Raw genomic sequence first — 23,568 nt, forward strand, 5'->3', positions numbered from 1 at the left:
CGATGCTCGCTGCCTGCTGGCAGGGCTGTCCACAGAGGGAATTTACCGTGGACTTTATCTGTATGGGAACACTGCGAGTGGAGTTTGGGCTTCCACTGTCACCCATAAACTCCAAACTCACTGCCATTGAGTCAGCGCTGACTCATAGCGACCCCTGTGAGGTTCTGAGACTGTTTAGGGGAGTAGAAAGCCAAGTCTTCTCCTTCGGAGCTGCTAGTGGATTTGAACTGCTGGCCATGTGGATTGTGGCCCGTTGTGTAACCCCCCATACCACCAGGGCTCCATCCACACTGTCATCCACAGCCTTTGGCATACTTTTGCATTTATTGAATGCCTGCCATGGCCTGGAGCCTGGGGCTTGCCAGTGAGGACAGAGCTAGACTGGATGCTTGTACCTCCTACTCCGAGGAGGGACACAAAGCAACAGGAATTGAGGTGGGGGGGGGCTTCTGTCCCAAAGGGAACTAAGCAGGCCCAGAGGCGTGGGCCAGAAAGCCAAGCGGGAGCCCTCCAGCGTGTGAGTGCGTCTTGCTGGGGCCTGGGCCAGAAAGGAAAGGTGAGTTGGAGTTGGGGTAGAAGGGAGAGAGGAGTTGGAGGGGCGGCTCCCCAAACATCATCCATGGTGGCTTCTGACCACAGCTCTGAGCCTGGATGCACGGGTCAAGGAATCCCCGGACAACCTCCACAAGCAGACAGGGACCCAACATGAGAATGAGGGCCACATCGCATAGAGCCAGGCACGGGCAGGGCGGGTGGGAGGAGTTTCCTGGAGGGAAGGGTCAGAGGAAATGCAGGATGGGGTGGGTGTAAACTGGGGGCACCTTCTTTAGCAGTGCTCTCGGGGGAATGGTGGGCCCGGCACCCCTTGAACTCATTTCAGCAGGAAATCCATTGGTTCCAGAGTGTAGATTCCAGATTTGTTATTTTACAGGCTAACAAGTATGTAATTATCACATTTGGGGCCCTTCCAAAGAAATGCAAATGCCCCACACTGAACACCCTTAGAAATGGCAAGGGGACACCACGGAGCTGGGTGGCAGAGGAGAGAGGGCGAAGGCCTGGACCGGCTGTACTGTACAAGGCGCTGGATGAGAGCAGGTGAGGGGCAGAGGCGGCCCTGTGTCTCTGCCCTGCCAGCTCCAGGGACGGGGAACCTCTGGACCACAGCTGCCACTGACCGAGCATGCAGGGCCTGGGCCAGCGAGCCTGGCTTCACCTCCACAGTGCTCAGAGTTGGAGTTCATGTGTCCACGTCACCGGTGAGGGCAGATCAAGTTGAGCCCCACTCCTGGGGATCCTGAGAAGAAAAACCTAGCAACCCCCTGCGAGCTCAGCCCCGAGAACCGGGCTGGAGCGCCGCCCGGAGGCTGGACTGTCCTAATTTCTGCAAGCTGCATAACCAGCCATCCTCCGAGGCAACGAGCTGCTCTCCATCTCACTGTCACCGGTCCATGCTGAGTGACCGTCACAGCGACGCTGGGCTGCGGGTGTCTGAGACGGTGACTCTTCAGAGCAGGGGTCCTCAAACTTTTTAAACAGGGGGCCAGTTCACTGTCCTTCAGACCGTTGGAGGACTGGACTATAGTTAAAAAAAACTATGAAAAAATTCCTATGCACACTGGGAAAGTGGACTGCTTAGCAGGATAGGCAGTGGTGGCAAAAACACCCAGCGGGCCAGATAAATGTCCTCGGCGGGCCGCATATGGGCTGCGGGCCGTAGTTTGAGGATCCCTGCTTCAGAGCCTCATCTTTCTCCCTCGTAATGGCTGGCGCTCTCGAACTGCTGACCTTGCTGTTAGCGGCCCAATGTGCAACCACTGTGCCGCCAGGGCACCGAAAGCAACACTCACAATCTCTTATTGTTCCTGTGGGTCAGGGCCCCAGGCACAGCTGGACTGAGTAGTCTGGCTTGGTCTCTCATGGACCCAACTCTGGGGACAGGATTCTGAAGACCGGCTCTGAGCTGCTCGGGGCTCACTTTGGAGGCTAGTTCAGCAGTGCCCATACCCCTTTCACAGTGGCTAAGCCCCCTTGGGGTGGTGAGTGGTGGGCTGGGAAAGTGGCTATGTTGAGGGGTGAGGAAGAGGATTTGAAAGGGCATGATAGGAGCTCCTGTCTTGGGGTGGCCTGCAGAGGCCCTGGTGCAGCCTTGGGCTCCACAGTAGCAGTGCTTAGCCGTCCTAGCAGGCTGATCCTGTGCAGCGAGCTCCGCTGAGCTCCCCTTGGGGTCTCTGTGCATGGAGCAGGAAGGAAGCAGTCCACCTTTCTCTGGGCCTCTCCTCAGAGAGGCTGGTGAAGGGTATTAGAATCCCGTGTGTCCATTTCTGTCAGCTCCTCAAAGGAGCCAAGGCTTTCGACATTTCCTTCCTCACAATGGCTTAGAAAAGCGTCATGGTGTCCAGCCTAAGTAACTTGCCTGAGGTGAGTAGAAGGGGGTCCCGAGAAGGAGACCCAACGCCAGCAATCAGAGGCATGAGGTGACAATGACCTGGGGTGTGTGTGTGTGTGTGTGTGTGTGTGTGTGTGTGTGTGTGACAGAGAGTGGAGGAGGCCATGAGAGGAAAGAGGCACTTCAAGGGAAGAAAGGACCAGATTTGTTACCAGATATGACCGGGTTGGTGGTGGGGGTGGGGAGGGGAGAGGAGGGTGTGGTACATGGAGGATCACAAGCCTCAGAGGCTCAGAGTCCAGCAGCAGTAGGAGGGGGAGGTAACTGGTCCTCTCTGGAGACAGGGCAAGGAGCTGTGCCTCCCTTGGACACCTTGGGCCTCTGCACCAGGTCAAGTGCAAGGCCAGGGCCACTGCAAGGTGCCCGAGAGATTCTGTGGAGTTGGCACAGGGCAGAGGACTCCCAGACTCAGCATCCCCCTGAGAGTGCTGCCCTGATGATGTCCTGGGAGCCCTGGAGGCCTTGTGAACTGCAAGGTCAGCAGTTTGAACCCACCAACCGCTCTGCAAGATAGCCCAGGGCAGGCTAGTTGCTGCGTGACTGGCTCCTCCTGCTCCAGGGAGTGTGCCACCCTCTGCCCGAGCTCAGGGGTGGTTAGCTGAGAAGCTCACACTGGCTTGACTCCTGGGAAGGCTGGTGGGGCAGGGGAGGGCAGGGGGAGGGCAGGGACAGCAGGCCTGTGGCTGCTTTGAGCCCCCCTGTGGAGCCAGGGGTGGGGGTTGGGGGACAAGACACTTTGCCCCTTGAAAGGAGTGGGGCAGCCCTCAGTTGCAGGGAAGTGACGCTTTCCACAAAGCTGAAAACATGGGATTGAGATAACAAGAGTGATTGTGGCAGTGGCCCCTGCCTGGGGGCAGGACGCTATGCCAGGCCTAGGGGGGGCTATAGAGGGAGGTGAGTCTGCAGTGGGCGCCTGAGGCCCTGTTGGTGGGGTGTGAACACAATGTGTGCACGTGTAGAGTATGTGGCTGCCTCTCGCCAGTCGGAAGAAGCCTGGAAGCCCTACATCTGCTTTGGGGGCCTCTTGCAGTGGGAAGTAGGCAAGCCGGGTTGGTGGGGTCCTCATGGGGGAGGGTATCTGGAGCCACCCGCAGGCCCCGGGACGCCTGGGGGAAAGCGCTTGTGCAGGCACATTGATGCCAGAGTCATTGGACAAAGAGACCGGATATTGTGCTGTTTGATAAACTTCATAAAGTAGTGGCTGAGTGATTTTGCTGCTGCCTGAATGGAAGTCTCCTAGGAAGCCCTGCCAAGAAGATAGCTAAGGCCGTGGCTGGGGGAGAGGAGCTGAAACCAATGTGCAGCGAGAGGCACATCAAAGTACGACTGGCGGGCCGGGGGCTCTGTGTGTGGTGAAGTGTTTGTGGGGGAAGTGTATGCCGGTGTGTTTGTGTGTGCGCACAAGTGAACGCGAGGTGAGATGTATGCGTCTGTTGGGGTGTGTGGGGCACACATGTGGCAGTACATGTGCATGGCAACGTGTGTTGCAGCATGTGCATGTGTGGCGATGGCCATGCCCATGTGTGTGTGTGGGGGGGGGTGAAGCAATGCCGTGCATGTGCACAGGTGTGTGCTGGACAGCATGCTCAGCAGACACCAGGCCATATGGAGAGGCCAAGAGATGTGCCCTAAGCAGCTCCTCTGGAGGCTGTCACAGGCCTGCCTGCTGGGATTGAGCTAGGGTTAGGCCTGGGGGCCTGCCCCACACAAAGGAAGACCACCGTGGGGTGGGAGGACACAGGTCCCTCCCTCAGCCACCTGGGGCGTCCTTTGAGCCAGGACTCTGTGCCTGGGCAGCACAGAGGATCCCTTGGAGGTTAGAGAATTTATCTCACACTGATGGCCAGAGAAGCTTGAGGTGTAATCATACAGACACAGTGTCAGTTCCAGGGGACTGAGGCTCCTCCGGGTCAGAGGTTCTCACAAGTGTATGTGAGGTGAAATGGGTGCTTTGTGTTGGAGCGTGTGTGCATACGCACATGTGTGGGAAGCGTGCCCTCAGGCGAGCCGCAGCATCACCTAGGGACTAGACCAAAGGCAGACCACTCAAGGCAAAACTGAGGGGCTGGGTCGGCCACACGCCTGGCCTGAACTAGTTTTCCAGGTGAGTCTGAGGCCCTGGGGAAGGGCCCCGTTGGTCACCTTGGTGTGACAATGAGGAGAGGGAGTCTTGCCTAGAACACACGGCTAATGAGGGTACCGCCACCTTTCCCCTCACCATCTGGCCTCAGCTCTGCATTTACCAATAATAATGGGCAGAGCAGGGTGGGGGTGGGGGGAGATGTTTTAATAAATTTTCTCTAAGAGGCAATTGCTATGCGTTTATGTGTTTTCCATTTGTTAATAAGCTGTTTTGATGGGTTGTGTTGCTGGGGCTCAAACTGTGAATTATTTGCTATAAAACCCAGACTGTGAAATAGAAGGGTCAGTCTCAAACTCAGGTTGCGAGATCACATGCCCCCCCCCACCTAATGCCCCCAACTCCTGCCAGGGCACCTTCTGCCCCTGCCTATCCCCAAGGCTCACTCTGTAACTGCTGGGAACCAGCCTCCAGGGGCGGGGGTGTGAGTGTGGTCAACCCCTCCCTCTTCTTGCCGGACCAAGTGAGGGCCAGGGCCGGACCTCCGCAGAGATTGCTCTCTCTCTCTCTCTCTCTCTCTCTCTCTCTCTCTCTCTCTCTCTCTTTCTCTCTCTCTCTCCCCCTCCCACTCCATCACCCCTTGCCCAGTGCCGCAGTTGCCAGCCTCAGAAGACCTGCCTCTGCTTCCAGAGCAGCCCAGCATGTTTCCAATATCACATCAATGTTTTCCCCAGCGGAGTAGATTTAATGGGGCAGATTTGTTCTCGGTATGGGGAAACATGTGGTGGGCCCTTGTCAGACTTTGGAGGGCGCTTCCCCCATCAGGCTCCCCTCTAGGACAGGGGCAGCCTCCAGCTCCAGCTGTGTGAGGCGTGAGGGCCCTCGGAGACCAGAGAGACCTTCTGGTGAGTAAACCCACTCTCTCAAAGTGTAGAGTCGCGGGCAGCCGGGAGTCCTGTGTTTCTGGGAGACTCTGGTGCAGCCCGAGTGTCTTGGCTTCAAACGAGTGGACTTTTTGGTCCTTTGTAAAGAGGCCCTTAGTGGAGGATTTTAAATTGGGGTGGGGAGGGTGGGGGGTAAGGGTGGGAAGAGAGAAGCCCACTCCCTTCATCCTTGAAGGTCTGGTCTGGATGGAGCGGAGGGCAAGCTGGTCGGCAGCTCTGGGCAGGGCCGACACTGTGCCCCTCCAGAGGAGAGCGCACGGCTCCGTCAACTGGCAGGGACGTTCGCTTGCTTTTCATGAACCAGGCTTCTCTGGACTCGCATTTCCACCGCTGGGGTTCTGCCACACCTTGGAGTCGTGGGTTTGAGGCCCCAGCATTCTCCTCGGCTCCCCTTTCCCAGCCCGGTTCCCATAACCTGCCGTTAAGTAATTAAAGTTCGTTTCCTCGCTAGCAGTTCACACAGAGGACAGGCAGAGGCCAGTTCTATTTGCGCTCTGGTTGCAACCCAGGGTTAGAAAGCCCAGCTCAAGAAACGGCCAGGCAGTGGACGATGGCAACGGCGGGAGACGGCATTTTCACGGCCTCCGGATCCACTGAAGGGCCCCCGGCCTTCGGAAAAGTGCATCAGTCCGAAGTGGTGGATTCTGTTCTCAAAGAAAAAAAGCTCGTAGAAGGCCAGACGCGGAGGAGAGACAGATGGGACAAAGAGAGTCTCTGGTCTCCTGCTCTCTCGCCAACCAGGGGCACCCTGCTCCACCGAAGTACGATGTAAAACCTGCTGCTTTGCGCAGGGTCCCTGAGAGCGCTACAGGGAGGTCCACACCTGAAAGTACTCTGGCCCTCGGCAGGGCTGCGGGGTGGCGGCTGGAGAGGTGGCCACGGCGGCTGTGTGGACCTCCCGGGTCCTGCCGTCCAGCACCGGTGCGCTGCTCCCTGCGCGGGCTTGGTGCGAAGCGAGCGCAGCCCTGGGCCGGGCGAGGCGCGGAGAGCCTGGGGATGCGAGTGGGAGTTGGTGTGCATGTGGGGAGCGTGCGACCAACGAGGTTTTCACCCAGCCACGCCGCACGACCGGCTAGTGCCTGCTTCTCGAGTCTCCCCTGCCCGCCTTCGCCCGGCTCACATGCCCAAAATGGGAACAGAGAGACTGAAATAGATAAAAGCGCCCAGCGTTTAATGTCAACATCCAATCCTTAATAAAATCAGATCAAAGGGAACAGGCGCTTGAGTTCTGCACGGATGGGCCCGCGGCGTGCCTCCCGGAGGCTGACGACTCGCGCGCTGCAGCCGCCGGACCAGAGCCGGAATGAGGCGCACGGGACCAAGGCTCGTGAACTTGGGGCCTGGCCGGTGGACAGCAGCCCGCAGGTGGCCGGCCGCGCGGCCGGGCCTTCGAGGGAGCCCGCCGGCGGCTCTGGCGGACGAGACGCGCAGCTCAAGCGCGGTGCGCTGAGCCCGCGACGGCTCAGTGGCGGCCAACCCGACGGGTCGGCGGGTGTGGGCGCCTCGGAACCCGGAACCCGCCGCCACAGGTCGCGGCCAGAGCCCGCGGGGACCCCAGGCCGGCGTGGGCCACCGGCAGTTGCATAGGTTGCGGCCGGCGGGCCCGGGCTCCTGCTGCGCCCTGGGCCTGCGACTACGCCTGCTTTCGCTTTCTTTCTCCTGCTCTTCCGGAGCTCCCCTCTGCAGCGAACCGCTGTGTGTGTTGTGTGTTGTGTTTTCCAACTCCCCTTTCTCCAGAATGACCCCCAGGTGGTCCCGGCAGGGGGGGGGCCCGCAGATTTTTGCCGCGTGTGTGATCCCTCTCTAGTTTCTGGTGGAAAGCAAGGATTTGAGCCTTTCTTACTTCCTCCTGGCAAACCCAGTCTCCCAGCACCTTGGAGGGTAGGGCCACAAGGACGGCAGAAAGACAAAACCTTCACATCTTTGGAATAAACATGGCCCACTTGATGAGTAGCCAAATGATAGCCTCTTTCTCTGGTCCCACATAAAGAGAATGGTAAATTATGGACGCTCTGGGTGTATCAGTTTTATGTACTGTTGCATTCCACACCGCCGGACATAAATTTCCACGTCTGCAGTGCATAGGTGAAACCACATGTCCGTGTTGTGTGCCTGGCTGCTCTGGGGCGACGGAGAGACGGACATGGACAGAGAGATGGACACGGGACACATCTGCCTGTGTGACTTCCGTGTGTTTGGACACCTGGGGGGAAGAAATACCCAGAACTCACGCTGGTCAATAAACCAGCTCATGAGGACCTTCACCCCATAGCCTGAAATTACAGGAAATTCAGAAGCAGCAAAAGAGTAGAAAAATCTGAGGGAGGCCAAGTGCGGGTGGGGTGGAGACTGGACAAGGGAGACTGGGCAAGGGAGGGGAGGAGGAGGCTTGGGGAGTAAGGAGGCAGTCACTGAAAGAGACATGGTGGGAAAGAAGCCTCGGAGAGAAGAGCAAAGAGAATGGGAGGGATTACATTAGACACACACACACACACACACACACACACACACACACACACACACACACACACACACGCAGGCTGAGAAGGGTCAGGAGAAATTCACCTAGAGGAACCAAGAGACAAAAAAGGCCAGCCCAGACTGGGGGAGGGGAGGGGCGACGGAAGCTCTGGAGGCCAGCGGCAGCTCCCCGGGGCCAGGCTGCCTAACCTCCCCCCACTCACCCCGGACCCCCAGGGCCTCCTTCTCGGGTTTCTGCCACGCCAGAGAAACCCAGGGAAGCCTTTGTGGGCGCATTTGTTTGCTCCAGACCCGGATCTAGGAATGCCAGTTGATTTGGTTTTTAAACAGTGGGCTTGCGGCCTTCTGGACTGGGACGCTGGGGCCCTGCTAGCCAACCTTAAACCTGCAGATTGGATTGAATTTCGACCACTTTGATGGTCCTGTAATGGGCTCCCAGTTTTCCAATTTCCAAGCCCCTCCACTGGGCTGGAGGTTAAAAGGGGACTTTAAAGATGCCTTTGATAACATCTCACGGTTACATATTTCCATAACAATTTTCTAGACCAGATCCTTGGGTCGGAGGCAGCCCCAGATGTTGGGGGGTGGGGTGCGGGGATGGGTGTGGGTGGGGAGCTGAATGCTGCAGGACCCAGGGTCCTTTTCTGGAGTTTCTGTCCTCTCACTACCCTTTCTACCGGCCCTCCCTCAGCAACACTGGATCTTTCTCAGGACTCCAGGGAGGCCCTAGCTGCTCCTTCCCCTGCGAAGGGTCCCTAGTCTGATCCCCTTCAGTGAACTCTGCTTGGTTTGCGGATCTGATGGAGGAAGCCAGGCTAATGTTCTGGTGGGTCAAATTGATTCCAGGTGCCCCTCCTGGGGTATTTTAACAGGCTCTTCAGGAGACAAAGTGTCCCCTGAATAGCTCCTCTTCAGGAGTGCAGTGTCTACACTGCTGGGGAATGTGAGGCGGCTGCAGAACACAGGGACGGAAGGCTGAGTAAGCCTATAATGCACCTCTCTCAGGCCCACAGGAGGATTTCTGGCTGGGGACATCCAGGACAGCTTCCTGGAGGAGGTGCTGTTGGCTCTGAGTTGTGAAGGTGGACCACTACAGCGGGCAGATAGAGGCCTCTGGGGACAGAGGCACTTTCTGATGCGTTGAATAGTTGTTGAAGTCACATGGAAAGCAATCACTGGACACGTGGCCGAAAGACCTGGAGACAGGTCCACCCTGCGGCACAGCACAGGGCTGCTAGGCCTCAGACCCCACTCAGTGGCACTCAAGGACAACAACATTTGCTCCAGTGAGCTCCTGGCTCACAGGTGTTTGCTCCTTATGAAAAGGAACTCGCTCCCCAAATGATTAAATAGAAGAATAAGAGGAGTCGTGGATTAAAGTGTGGGATTAAGGCAAAAGCCAATTCTAGACACCAAGTTTCAACTTAAAACGAACAGGAACATCCTCAGGCTTCACATCCCTTCTGTGGTCTACCTGTCTGGGCCCAGTGCATAGAGTCCACGGGTCATGGGGGTGCTGATGGAAACCGCTGGTCCACTCAGTGCTGCCAATATTTTCTGTGGTATCATCTTCCGCCCACCCTGAGCTCTCCCCAGCCCTCACCTGGTCACAAGTGGCAGGATTCCAGATGTCACCGGAAAATTCAGGGCTTCCAGCCTCATGGAATCTTCCTACCAGACCCCAACAGCAGGAAGTTCAGCAAGCCACCACCCCCCACTTCCCTGTGCAGCTCTTTGTTATGTAAGATATGTGAGGTGCAATGTTGATAAAACGCCACTAGGGGGCAGGACAGAAACGTGGGGCTCAGCTGTCCAAGCAGGCTTGATCTTGGCTCTATCTGCTGATCGTGCTGAGAGCCCACACTAAGTCCTGCTCTGTGCAGTCTACCAAGTTGAGTAATGTGTAGTCCCTGCCTTCAAGGTGCTTATGGCCCCATGGGGACTTCGGCGATACAATCCTCTATTTGTTCAGTAGCCAGAGGAGCCCACACAATGGCAGCTGGAGCCCACAGCTTCTTCAGCACCCTGGCTGTGCTCCAGGGGCCCACCCTCTGCTCAGGGTCCCCACTGCTTTCTCCAGGACTTAGGAACAGCACCAAAGGAGTCTAGGCTTGACCCTGCCATCACAAGGTGCCCCAGACACACCTGGGGTGCACTGACTGTAAGCGACACCCTGTAGGCATGCCCTGAGGAAACAAGGGTGCTGGAGCCAGAGCCTTGGCTGGGGTCTCCTCCAGGGCCCCTCCCACTCTCCAGCTGAGGGGCATGGGCACCTGTGAGAGGATGGGGGCCCACTGTGCTGGGCGGGGAGGATGCCACTCAGTGTCAAATGTGTCCTGGTGGCATGAGTGTTTGTGGTGGTGTAACAGGTGAGGGGCGGCCCCCTCCAACCTGCCCTCGGTCCCTCAGCCCCACTCTGTGGAGGTAAACCGTGAGTCAGACACAGCACCCACCCTTGGGGCAGTGAGGGGATAACAAAAGGGAGCGTCCAGAAATAAGCCCTGAGGCTCCATGATGGGGTGGAGGGTTCGAGCCAGGCTTTGACAGTGAAAAACCCACAAACCCTGGGATGTCTGGGCCACACCTATCAGCTTTTGTGCTTCTGAATCCAGGGTCCATCAAGTGGATCCTGACTCCCGACGGCTGCCTGTGTGTGAGCAGAATTAACTGTGCTCTGCAGGGTTTAGGATGGGTGGTTTTTCAGAAGGGCATCACCAGGCCTTTCTTCCCAGTCACCTCAGTTAATAGCCAAGCACTTGAATTCTTGTCACCAAGAAGGCAGGGTCTCTGCCTAGCATATACTGACACCACTCACTGCCACAGAGTCAATGCCAACTCACAACGACCCTATCGGACAGAGGAGAATTGCTCCTGTGGGGTCCTGAGACCGTGGCTCTTTATGGGGGCAGAGGGCCTGTCTTTTTCCTGCAGAGCGGCTGGTGGTTTCGAACTGCTGACCTTGCAGCTAGCAGACCAACACATCACCACCAGGCATGAGGGCCCCTGTCACAGGGTACACACTAGGTGGTTATGAATACTTGGTGGATGCATGAGGGGAGGGAGAAGGGTAGAAGATATTCAAACAAGATAGGGAGAGGAGATGAGCCGGGGGCAGTCCTAGAGGGAGGATGGGGTGGGTTGCCACTGTCCTCCTGCCTTCTGGGTTTTCACATTGAAAGTCCAGAGTTCCAGGATCGAGATGGTTGGTCACTCTAGCGAGTCCTTTTCTCAGGAAGGGACACTGGACCATTGGTCAATTCCTCCCAGGACCCTCCCTTCCTGGCACCCCCTCCCACCTCCCTTGCTTCCCTACCCAGCAGGGTCTCCTCTCAGATCTCCTGGGCCTAGCCCTGCCCCAGCCATGACCCCCCCCAGCCTGACCTCGGGGCTGCCCACTTCCCCTTCTCTAGGCCACTCCTGATAAGGATACTGGAAACAGGTTTGCCCTTTCACCTCTGCATATCTCTCCACAGAGCCTGCAGCCCCACATCCTGGGCCACATCCTGCCAGGGCCAGCACCCGCCCCCTGCAGGCTGCGAGGCCTCGGTGGGAGACGGGAGTGACGGGCAGTGTTCTGTGAAGCCTGAAGTTCTGTGGAGATGGTCCTCGCTCCGTCCTGCCTACCAGATCCCTGAGACAGAGGACGCCGAGGGCCTGCTCCGGGAGCACAGAGCTGGCCGGACAGGAGGACCACGCAGGCCAGTTCCTGCCCTGGATTTTGACTGACATTCTTGATCGAACGGGCCGGATGTTTCTCCTTCCACAACAGACACAGCCTCGGGCGAGACAGCTGGGCCTTTCTCAGGCCGGCTGCAGCTGAGAGCTGGGGCCCACACTTCCGACCTTCTGGATAACACCGCTCGGCCAAGAGGTCTCCAGAGAGGGGTGTGGTGGCTTCTGGGGGTTCCAAGAGGGTCATCCCCAGGCACACACCTGAATCCTTGGCCCTCATTCCCCTCCAGCTGGGCTCTCTGGTTGGGTCAGACCATCACAGCCAAGCCACTGCCACCATGGAGTGACTCCGGCTCACAGCGAGCCCACAGGGCAGGAGAGAACTGCCCCAAGGGGGCTTGAGTTTGGCGCAGAATATCACTAGTCACACGGACTGCCAAAGGACAACCGCATCTGTCTTGGAAGAAGTACAGACAGCGTGTTCCATCGAGGCAAGGATGGCAAGGCTTCACCTCGCATGTTGTCGGGGGAGACCAGACCCTGGAGAAGGGCATCGTGCTTGGTAAAGTGGAGGGGCGGTGAGAGAGGAGGGCCCTCAATGAGATGGACTGGCACAGTGGCGGCAGCCATGGGCTAGGGCACAGGACAAGCTGTGAGGGTGGAACAAAGTGGGCGGGGTTCCCTGGGTGGGCGGGGTTCCCTGGGTGGGCGGGGTTCCCTTCCGTTGTGCACAGAGTCGCTAAGAGGCAGAAGCGACTTGACGGGGCCTAGCAAGAGCATGGGCCAGAATCGACGTGGTGGCAGTGAGGGATATATTTCATAAATACATAAACTGTATCGAAAATTTGTTAAATTTCTCAAGTACATACAGATGTACACTCGCACGCACACACACACAAATACCTTTTAGAAGGAAACTTGACATCTGCACTTTAAATGGAACATCAGGCGAACTCGCGGTGACCATGAAAGCGAATAGATCAAAACGTAGCAGCGATGCCTGTATAGGGACCCTGGTGGTGTAGTGGTTATGCGTTGGGCTGTGAACCGCAAGGTCAGCAGTTCAAAACCACCAGCCGCTCTGTGGGAGGGAGATGAGGTGGCTACTCCTTTAAAGAGCCACAATCTCGGAAAGTCACAGGATGGTTGCACCCTGTGCTGTAGGTGGTCTGGTCATGAGTTGGCGTGGGCGGAGGGCAGTGAGGTTTAGGGAGAGTGGCCTCTACAGCGCTTGCTTTCTGTGAGCGGCATTAAAGCCAGGTTGTCACCAGAAAGGGGGCATTGGAGAGCAGTGATTGTCTTGGGCACCACCTCAAAGGGTGCCACGGTCTGCCCAGGAGCACGAGTGGGCCCCCACTCTGCCCTGCAGGACACGTTTCCTGACCCTTGGCTTAAAAGGTCTCTTCTCAGCTCACCGCTCCCCTGCAGCCTCACAGGCGAGTGAGGCGGTGCTGGCCTGGCCTGGCCTTCTTGGTGCCACCCAGAACAGTCCATCCATAGACGAACCTTCCAGCCCTGATTCTGAGAAAACTCCCAACACGAGAACCACTCGAGACTGGGGGCGATTCTCCAGGCTGCCCATGCCCCTGACTTCTAGACTTGCTTGCCCCTGCCGTCCGCCCTGTTCACTCGCAGGGCTCACCATGGGAGAACAAAGCACGGCATCTTTCCTTCCATGGTTGTAACAGCCGCCAGAGCACTACTGCGCAGTCGCAGGATGACAGGAGAAGTGGTTGTTTCATGACGTACCCTGCGCCTAGGTCGACACACTTTTTTTTTTAAATAAATCATTTTCTTTTGGGCTCATACAACTCCTATCAAAATTAATCCATCCATCCATCCATCCATCCATCCATCCATCCATCCATCCATCCATCGTGACAAGCACATTTGTACATTTGCTGCCATCATCATTCTCAAAACATTTGCTTTCTACTTAAGCCCTTGTTATCAACTCTTCATTTCCCCCCCTCCTTCCCCGCCCCAACTCCCCCACGGACCCTTTATAATTTATAAATTATTTTTTTCATGTCTTACACTATCCAACGTCTCCCTTCTATTGTCCATCCCCCAGGGAAGGGGTTATACATAGAACATTATGATTGGTTCCCCCTCACTCCCCCCACCTTACCCTTACTCTCCTGGTATCGCTGCTCTCATGATTGGTCCTGAGGGGTTCATCTGTCCTGAATTCCCTGTTTCCGGTTCCTATCTGTACATCCTCTGGTCTAGTCGATTTGTAAGGTAGAATTGGTACCATAATAGTGGGGGTGGGGCGGGAGGAAGCATTAAAGAAGTAGAGGAAAGTTGTATGTTTCATCGGTGCTGTACTGCACCCTGACTGGCTAGTCTCCTCCCCAGGACCCTTCTGTAAATGGATGTCCAGTTGCCTACAGATGGGCTTTGGGACCCTACTCTGTACTCCCCTTCAATCACAATGATATGATTTTTCGTTCTTTGATGATCCCTTTGACATCTTGTGATCACACAGGCTGGTGTGCTTCTTCCATGTGGGCTTTGTTGCTTCTCAGCTAGATGGCTGCTTGTTTACCTTCAAGCCTGTAAGACCTCAGACACTATGTCTTTTAATAGCTGGGTACCATCAGCTTTCTTTGCCACATTTGCTTATGTACCTGCTTTGTCTTCAGCAATAGTGTCAGGAAGGTGAGCATCATGAATGCCAGTTTAATAGAACAAAGTGTTCTTGCATTGAGGGAGTACTTGAGTGGAGGTCCAATGTGCATCTGCTACCTTAGTACTAAACTTATAAATATATGCACATAGATCTATTTCCCCATCATCATATACAAATATATTTACGTATGCACATGCCTGTATTTAGACCTTCATAAGTGTGCTTTGCCTCCTAGTTCTTTCCTCTATTTCCTTTTACTTTCCTCTTGTCCCACTATCATGTTCAGCCTTCATTTGGGTTTCAGTAAGTTCTCTCAGTGACATAATCTTGATAAATCCCTACCAGGCTTCCTATACCCTCCTCACCATTGATTTTAGATCACTTGTTGTTCCCTTCTCCCTGGGTTTGTTAATACCACTTCCTTTCCTCCCCCTCCCCTTCTCCCATGCCCCCTCCCCAACCATCGGTCCCATTGTTTTCTCCTCCAGATTTTTTATCCAACCTATCTTATCTAGATAGACCTAGAGAGATAATAATATGCACATAAAAACAAGACAGAGCAAAACAAAGCAAGAAAAGAAAACAACAACAAACAGAAAAGCCTGTAAATAGTTCAAGTTCTTTTTGTTGACCTTTAGGAGTGTTTTCTGGTAGCGTCTGATGGGGCGCCATGCCCTAGTCCCCGTCTATTTTTGGTACTCCCTGGGGACTTCATTGCTTTGCTCCTCTTGCTGTTCTGTTGCACACCTTTTGTGTTTCGCCTCAGTGTGGTGGGGTCAGATCGGGCACAATTCCTGCCTGCACTGTGTCTCCAGTGTTGTCTCCCGTTGCACTATGAGTCAGCGAGGGACAGGTCGACGTACTTTCATGGCACCAGCTGCCCCTGAAAGAGTCTGTGCTCTTCCATTCACCACCCCCCCCCCAACCACAGTGGTTGGGGCATGTGTCCTGTCCCTGGGGGGGTCTCAGATCATGCCTGCGCTCCTTTCAAATGTTCTTTGAGTCGGGGGAACAAAAAGAAGGTCAGAGTTGTAAGGTGCATGGGGTCAGGCTTCTCAACAGCGTCCGTGTGGGGCAGCCCTGCTACCTTTGAGGAATGAGCAGGTGCGTTGTGATGGGAGAAAATCCTCAGGCAGAACTCACAACTCTCCTGGCCATTCCCTCATCTCCTGCAGAGCGTCTCATGACCACCTCCAGGTCCCCCAGCCTGCCCTCTCTGCCGTGAATCCAACTGGCCCGGCAAGCAGATCGCCTATGTCGATTGGACCTTTTTTTTTTTTTTAAGGCTTTTTGTATTATATTCTAATATAAGACGAGGATATTACCGAGAGTACCTGTCTCAGGATACCCTGATCGCAGAGGCATGTTTAAACAGGTGTTGCTTTGGGTATAAACCCAGGTGTGTAGGAACTGGGGCCTGGGAGCGATATATATATTTTTTCTCTCCCAGAGTTCCCTACGGCAGTTAAAGCCCCCCACTGGGCCTTACGCCTTCTTTTCTCTTCCACCCCAGATCCAATCCATCTGCAAGGCCTTGGGACCACCTTCAAAATACAAGTATACCAGGTCGGAGGACTTCTTCCCATCTCTGCAGCCTCCTTCCCGGTCAGAGCCCGGACTGCTTCTAATGCCAGCCTCCCTGCTCCTCCCATTGTCCTGTGCACTGGGCCCAGGGACCTTGTTGCTGGGCGGCAGTGAGGAACACAAATGCAGTGTCACGATTCTAACCCTCCCAAACTAGCCCTTATTCTAACCTACATCCCGGTCCGTTTGGTTTGGGGAAGAACTGTCTTTTAATCTCTTGGATTTTAAAGCGTAAGAAATGTCGTTCTTTGGTCTGTTCTCTAACCCTGTCTGTATGTTGAAATGCCACCCACCCTGCTGCCATTGTGTCTATTCCGACCTACAGGGCAGAGTAGACCTGCCCAGCCCGGAGGGGCTTCTTGGCAGCAGGCTTTGGGGAAGCCGGGGCATGCATTTATCTCCAGGAGCGTCTGGTGGGCTCACACTGGCCACTTTGTGGTTCGTAACCGAGTGCTTTAGCGGCGATGCCACCAGGAACCCTTCCAAACGAGAAATAAGGGCTCTGACATATCATGCTACGGTCCACCTCCACTTCTCTCTGCGGAGTGTCCTCCATCTCCCGGGTGGGGAGGAGATAGGACACCCTGTCTCAAGGATCCCGCAGCCTGTGGTGGCTCGTCAAACACCTAGGGAGGGACCCAGGGCCAGCTGTGGACCAGGAGCTGCCTACTGCCTTCTGGGGCCCCCCCATCCCAGATCCCGCTCCAGTGCCAGGTTGAGATAGTCCATCCGCCTGCTCTTCCTCCCACTAGGGCAGCGCAGGCTGCTCCAGGATGGCAGCTCTGGGGCTGGCTCGGTCTGGGACTGAGGGCCTGTGTCTGGTGACGGGTACAGGCAAGAGGCTATTTGGGTCCAATCTCTTGAAAGCATTCCATGGAGACCAGAGGGTGCTGTGTGGCCTGGTCATTGCATTCCCCACCCTCCTACCTCTCTCCTCTTCTCTATCCACCCCCTCGCTGCCTACCCGCAAAGAACCAAGAGGCAGGCGCCTTGGGGGATCATGACCCCCAGGCTGAGTATCGACCCCCTCCTGTCTCTCATCCGCAGCCCCTTTCTCCTGTTCCTCCCCAGATCGCGGAGTCGCTCATGAGCACCTAGCAGAGGAGACATGCTTCTTTGTGGACAAACACAGCGCAGACAGAGGGGGTGGGAAGGGGGGTGGGCAAAGCCCAGGGCAAGCTTGCCCAGCAGACTGCCTAGGTTCTGTAGACAGAGCAGGCAGGGGACAGCCTATGATAAGGGGCCCACGCTCTGTCTCCAGATGTAAGCTGGTGGGGGAAATCTCTAGAACATGCACATGGAGGGTCAGTAGAGGGATGAATTTGTCCGGCCCCGGAGGTAGGGGGGTATAGGAGGTCTGAGACCCTCAGTTGGTGCTGCTGCTTCCCCTCTGCCCCACCCCAAGCAGACAGGCTCAGAGGGATGGGACAACCCCACTCCAGCCCCGTCGGGGACTCCCTCAGAACTCACCGACACACTCACGGTGCCCGGCTGCCCTCTCCTAGTGCCCTTCCCCAGTGTCAGCAGCAATTTCCTGGCAGGCCTGGTGACAGGAGCCCGAGCCAGCCCAGGGAAACCCAATGCCCTGGTGACCCCCTCGGGTGTCCCTCCACGTCTGGGGAGCGGGGCTGAGACTGTGCAGAACCAAGCAGCCGAGGGGGTCAGGGGGGATGACTACCACCCCTACCCCACCAGGATGCTCCCTCCCCTGACCCAAGGACTCAAGGCTGCCTAGGGCCCACCCCTGGGTGGACAGTGCCCATCTTTGTCCCCCTCCCCACAGTGTCCAGAGGGTCCTGATTGGCAGAGGGCCAGAGGGCCCCAGCCCCTTCCCTCTTCTCTTTGATCTGGCTCTGGGCTCCAAAGAATCGGCATCTACCCCCTATCCCCCAACTGCCCCAACCACCAGGCCTTAACCAGTCCCCTGGTTTCATCCCCATCAGCTTGGTCTCCGGCCCCTCTGCAGCCCTCAGGGCCCACAGGGCTACTTTCCAAGATCCTGCAGTGGGGAAGCTGGTCACATTCCTTTGTTTGTGCCCCCTGCTCCCCCCCCACCCTTTTCTCCATTTGCACCTGCATGCCCTTTTCCTCTAGCCCCCACTGGGCTAGACGCTGGCTTCCCTGTCCCTGGAGCAGCAGCTGTGCCCTGGGAAAAGGGAGCCCAGGTCAAGAGAGCAACACGACTCCGGAGCAGCCGACGGAGCAGGACTGCGGATCAGAGGCCCCTGAGAGTCGCGATGGGAAGCATGCTGACTGTGGGCTCACCCATTTGCCGGTGATGCAGGCCTGGGGGGCTTGGAGGATTTGTCAACAGCACACCTAATAGAGTGCACCAAAGAGAATATTTTATTTCCTGTAAATGAATCGATGATATAACTAAAGCTTAGCTACAGGAGACACACACACACACAAATACAGATAGTCTGACTGTATATTAAGTAGCATTCATACCCCACTATTCCCAGCTAGCGCATTTGTCCGTGGCCCTCAGCACAGGGTCAGCGTTAAGTCCCAAGCTCTGCCTTGCGTGGGATCAGCTTGACCAAGAGCTGAGCAGGAAGGCTCTTGGTCAGCAGGGATGCCTGGGAAATATGTCCAGAGGCTTGGGGCAATGGGACAGGTGACCATTTGTGGATGTAGATGAGGCCATCCTGAGAACAAGTCCTGGTTTGGGTCAATGGCCCCGTTAGCCTTCTTGGAGTTGGTAGATCTTTTGGTTGTTAGGTGGCTGGACTGGCGCTAGAAGTTCTCTAGGCTGGAAAATGCTCTCCTTCCTCCCTTCTTAAGAAGCCTCTGGCTGGGGCCCAGCCGCCAACTCCATGCTCGAGGCTGGCAGACTCTGCTCTCAGCAAGTTCGAGGGCCCCTCTTTTGAGCTCTGGAAGGCACCTTTGGAATTCATCAGACCCATCCCCCACTGCTCTCCTTCCACAGAAGAGGAAGCTGAGGCCTGTTCTGGACTGCCCGGCCCTCGTGGAATAGGGCTGTGCCTTGTGCTGATACATGCACTCAGTCATCCACACCCACGAGTCGTTCTGCAGGAAAAGCAGGAGGCTTTCTGCGCCCCCACAGATGTAGAGCTTCAGAAGCCGGGACCTCCTCTCTCGTACAGGGTCGCTGTGATAGAATTGACTTGAGAGCAGAGAGGGAGGGTGAGCCCGGACACTTAAGGTTCTAGACCTCAGACCTCCCATTACAAGGCCCTTCGGACCTTCACTGTCCACCTGTGATAAGCATTTGTGTAGTACTTGTGGTTAGCCTGCAGGGCCACTAACCTTTAAGGCACTCAACTGAGCCCAAAGGCTGCAGGCTCAAGCCCAGGATACTTTGGAAGAAAGTCCTGTCAGTCTACAACCCAGAGTCTGTCACTGCCAGCCCGGCAGAATCCTGGGACACAGTAGAGTTGCCACGAATCAGCATGAACTCTATGGCAAGGGGCACTGGTGGCCTGTGGGGCCCCAGGGCTGTGCCCCGGGGCGGGGGAGGTCTGCTTCCCAGTACAATAGCACAGTCATTCCCAAACTTGTGGGTGTTCTGGGCCAACTGAAAAATGGACTTGAATGGACGCAATCGACAAAGGTCTGGGATGTCCCTCTTTGCCAAGGATCGACTTTTCATCCTGCGGCTTAACAAGGGCGTTTGAAACCAGAAAGGGGCGCTCTCACTTCAAGTTTGAAAATGGACTGACCGTGACCGGGGGAGGAGTTGACCAAGACTGTTCGCTCTCACTCCCCACTGGACACCAGACCATCACGGGCCTAAACCGTTTGGTGGCCCTGACTGAGAAGGCCCCCGCTGGCCCTACAGAGTCCACCCTTTGGTCTAAGGGAGGTGGGGAGGGGCGGAGGGTGGGAGCACTCAGACCCAGAACCCCAGCCCACCTGCCCCTGGCAGCAGAAGTGTCCAGCCCCACTGGAGTCCTTCTTCTCGAGGGTTCTGAGAGGGCCTCTGGGAGCATTGCTTGAGAACTGGCTTGAGAACCGGCTGCCGTGACCTGAGAACCAGTTGGAAGCTGTTTGAGCCCTAGAGTGGGCCACTGCCTAGAGAGCCTTGGGGCACCTGGGCCAGTTTCTTTTCTCCTTGGCAGTGTGGCACTGGGCTAGTTCCTGGGCCTTGCTGAGCTCTTTCCTGGGTTCAAGGGCAAATGTGAGACTGCAGTGGATATGGTGAGTGTTCCGTTACATGACTGTAAAAGTTGCTAACTGCTTACCACTCCAGAGCACCTGGATTCTGCCTACCTCTCCATTTTCCGGTAGAGTTGGACCCGGGCTCCTGGCTCCCCTTTTGGGGCCCTTCCTGGACACCCAGAGCGCTCATCAAGGAACCTGAGATCTGCTCAATGGTGCCCTTTTCTCCCGCAGCCTGCGTCCCCTGAACCCTGCACCTCCCGTCGGCACTAGGTGCTGCCCGTTGGACTTGAGCTAGCATCTGTTTGCGTAGGCAGTGGCAAATTGAGACACCAAGCCTGGAGCCCACTGCTCCAGCTCCGTGGCAGCCCCGAGATTGGGCTGGGCTGACCATGCGGACCCCTCTCCTCCCTCCCTCTGCCCCCCCTCCCCCGGGAAGGCCAGGAGGAAGCCCCTCCAGACGCCCAGGGGCCTCCCTTCCCTCATGCCAGGACAGAGATTGTGGGCAGCCAGGGCCCCTCTGGACTCCCAGGGAAAACCTATGCCTTTCCCTCTCCTCTCCGTCTTCCCTCAGCCTCAGCCCCCCCTCACCCCACCCAAGTCCTCTTCTCTCAGCCCTTATCTGGGCCCGGATCTGACCTGCAGATGCACCCCCTGCCCAGTGTGCGCCTGACCCCAGGACGGCTTCACCGCCCAGCCCGCCTGCCCTGGGGCCAGCTCCGGCCTGCTCCCCTTCCCTTTAAAAGCCTCCATGTCTTGAAGCTGATTAAAACAAACACAGCTCATATTTTTGTTCTTAATCCAATTCTGTGCTGGGCCAGGGTCGGGGAGGGGGATAGGATAACAGAAGCTATCCCCCACCACGCCAGTGGGAGAGCCAGAGCTGGGACCAAACCAGAAGTCCTTCGTGGCCAGGGCCCAAGCAGGGTGCTAGCCGACAGTCATGGCTGGACCCCTCCTTGGGGACAATTCCACTGCTGCTCCTGGGCACTGAGGGGGTGCAGTGGGGCCCAGAAGAAAAGTGAGTTCTCCAAGGCCCTCCCAGAAGGGGAGGCAAGAGGCCCTCAGGGCGCAGCCAGCTGGGGGCTCCCTATAGAAGCCCTTGTTCTCTCCAGTCTGGAAGTAAGACAGGACCCTCTTGTCTTAGCCGACCCCTTCCCCTGCCATCTTGCCTTAACATTCGGCCTTGGAGCCTCTCAGAGACACAGAGGGCGCCACGGGCTGGGACCATGCCTCTGAGAACTCACGACCATCCTGCCTCCACCCTTTGAGTTTCCCAAAGACCAGGGAGAGGGAAACCAACGGCAGGTCCAGAGGCCAAAGGACCTGTGTAGACTGGCTTTGCACAACTTACTGGTCGTGTGACTGTGGGCAAGTTGCTCAGTCTCTCCAAACCTACGTCTCATCATCTGCAGGATGGGGAAAGTAGTAGTCCGTACTTCACAGGGTTCTTGTTGGGATCTGTGTGCTTAGAACACAAGCACCGAGAGTAGAACCTGGCACTGTTTCATATACTGTATATTCTATATGGTATGTTTTATATACTAACTAAATATGCTTACACACACACACACGGGGTAAGTAAAAAAAGCATCGCTACCAAATCACAGAAACTTGTACCCAGTGAAAACCTGAAGCACTGGCTACTCGACGGCCCTGCCTCTGGGTGTGTACTGAAGGCAGTGATTCCATCTCTTTGACCCTTCCCCGAAGGGCTGTCCCACCTGCACAGTGTCACAGCGACGGTGCTGTCGCTCTGAGGGACCCCCTGTTGTGCCCCTTCCAAATGTTCTTTGAGTTTGGGGGACAAAAGGAAGAGTGAAGGGAGCGTACTTGAGAGCTGTAGGGTGGGCTCAGGGTCCTCAGTGAAATGGTCCTAGGATGCCCTGGCTACCTTTGAAGAACGAGCAGGCGTGTTGTGTGATGGGAAGAAAGACTCAGCCACAACTTTCCGGGCCCCTTTCTCACCGACGCACTTTGAACCATTCTCAAAAGTTCTTCACAATAAGCTCCCGTCATCATGCTGTCCCTTCAAGAACATCTCTTTGGAATCCCAGGAAGCCCTCTGCCTTGAGCTGAACGGGCCTAGTACCTTCCCTGTAGACTCACTGTTTGGATTCGACGTTAAAAATGTTTGTTTTTCTTAATTAAAAAAAAGTTTATTTCTTTAATGTCATTTTATTGGGGGCTCTTAGAGCTCTCATAACACCCCATATATCAATTTTATCAAGCATATTTGTACATATGTTGCCATTGTCATTTCCAAAACGTTTTTTCTACTTGAGCCCTTGGTATCAGCTCCTCTTTTTACCCCCTCCCTCCCCCAACTTCCTAGCCTCGTGACATATCAATTACATATTGTAATTATTATTTAGTATCTTACACTGTCCATTGTCTCCCTTCACCCACATTTCTGCTATTTATCCTCTTGGGTAGAGGAGGGAAGCTATATATCCAACCTTGTGATGAGTTTCCCCCCTTCCCCCTCCCCGCCCATCCCCTTCCCTCATGTTTTCGCTACTCCCACTGCTGTTCCTGAGGGGGTAAACATTGGACTGTAAACTGCAAGGTTGGTGGTTCAAACCCACTAGCCTCTCCGTGGGAGAAAGATGAGGCTCTCTGTTCCTGTAAAATCTATAAAGCCTTGGAAACCCTACATAGGGTTAGGATGAGTCAGGATCGATTCCGTGGCAGTGGGTTTTTGCTGTTGTTGTTTTTATTTATTGATTTAACACACAATACAACCGCTTTATTGAACTGTCGGAGCTCATCCCCGTTGATCAAGTGGTTGACCAGACATCCGAGACCTGGCAGCAGCCTCAGCGCAGCCTCGGAGCTTCTTGCTCAGATTTCCACGGAGTGAGCACGTCGCCCTCCCACACGGAGCCGTTCACATTGCGGGTGATGGAGCGGCTCGTGTCATCCATGAACCCCACGCGCACCTCCGTGCACTGTCCCTGGAAGCCCGTCGGCCCAGCACGTTGGTGACTGGCCAGCTCGATGGGCTGCACGTGGCTGGTGTCCATGGTGCAGCAGCGGCAGTCGGGCGTAGGGCATAGAAAGCCCCGTCTCTCTCCCCAGGAGCTGCTGGTTGTTTCCAACTGCCAGTCATGCTGACCGAAGCCCACTCGTCACCACCAGGCCGCCAGGACTTCTGAACAAGACCACGCCAAGTGTCTTAGTGGGAGAGCTTGTGTGCAGGCATCTGGGGCTGCAGAGGCACGGTCAGGCGTGTTTGGCTTGGACTAAATGTGTGTGGAAGATGTGAACTGGAACTGGAGTAACAATACTTTTGGACTTCCATATTACACACACATTAAACAAAGCAATCGAAGGCGACGCAGTGCCATGGAGGTGATTCCGCCTCCTAGCCACCTAGAGGACATTGCAGAACTGCACTGCGGGTTTCCAAGCCTAGGAACTCTGGATGGATGGGAGCGGTCAAGCTCACCCTTCTCCCTTGGAGAGGCTGTTGGGCCCCCGCCTGGAGGTTAGCAGCACCCTCCAGGACTCCTAAACACAAAGGTTCCTTTGGGTGGAGTTGAACCTCCGCCCCCTTGCTGAGCAGCTGAGTGCAGGGGGTGGGCTGTTCAGGGAC

The 23,568-nt window shown here is 56.0% G+C and overlaps 1 protein-coding gene across 1 annotated transcript; it reads right to left on the reverse strand.

Moving 5' to 3' along the window:
- Nucleotides 1-22,789: 22,789 nt before the first annotated feature.
- LOC142436973 (small ribosomal subunit protein eS28-like) lies at nt 22,790-22,996 on the reverse strand. The gene has a single exon (XM_075540293.1). It carries the CDS (start codon nt 22,994-22,996, stop codon nt 22,790-22,792), a length of 207 nt encoding a protein of 68 aa, XP_075396408.1.
- Between the last annotated feature and the right edge of the window lie 572 nt (nt 22,997-23,568).

The sequence above is a fragment of the Tenrec ecaudatus genome, chromosome 1, assembly GCF_050624435.1.
Source record: "Tenrec ecaudatus isolate mTenEca1 chromosome 1, mTenEca1.hap1, whole genome shotgun sequence".
NCBI classification, from domain to species: Eukaryota; Metazoa; Chordata; class Mammalia; order Afrosoricida; family Tenrecidae; genus Tenrec; species Tenrec ecaudatus.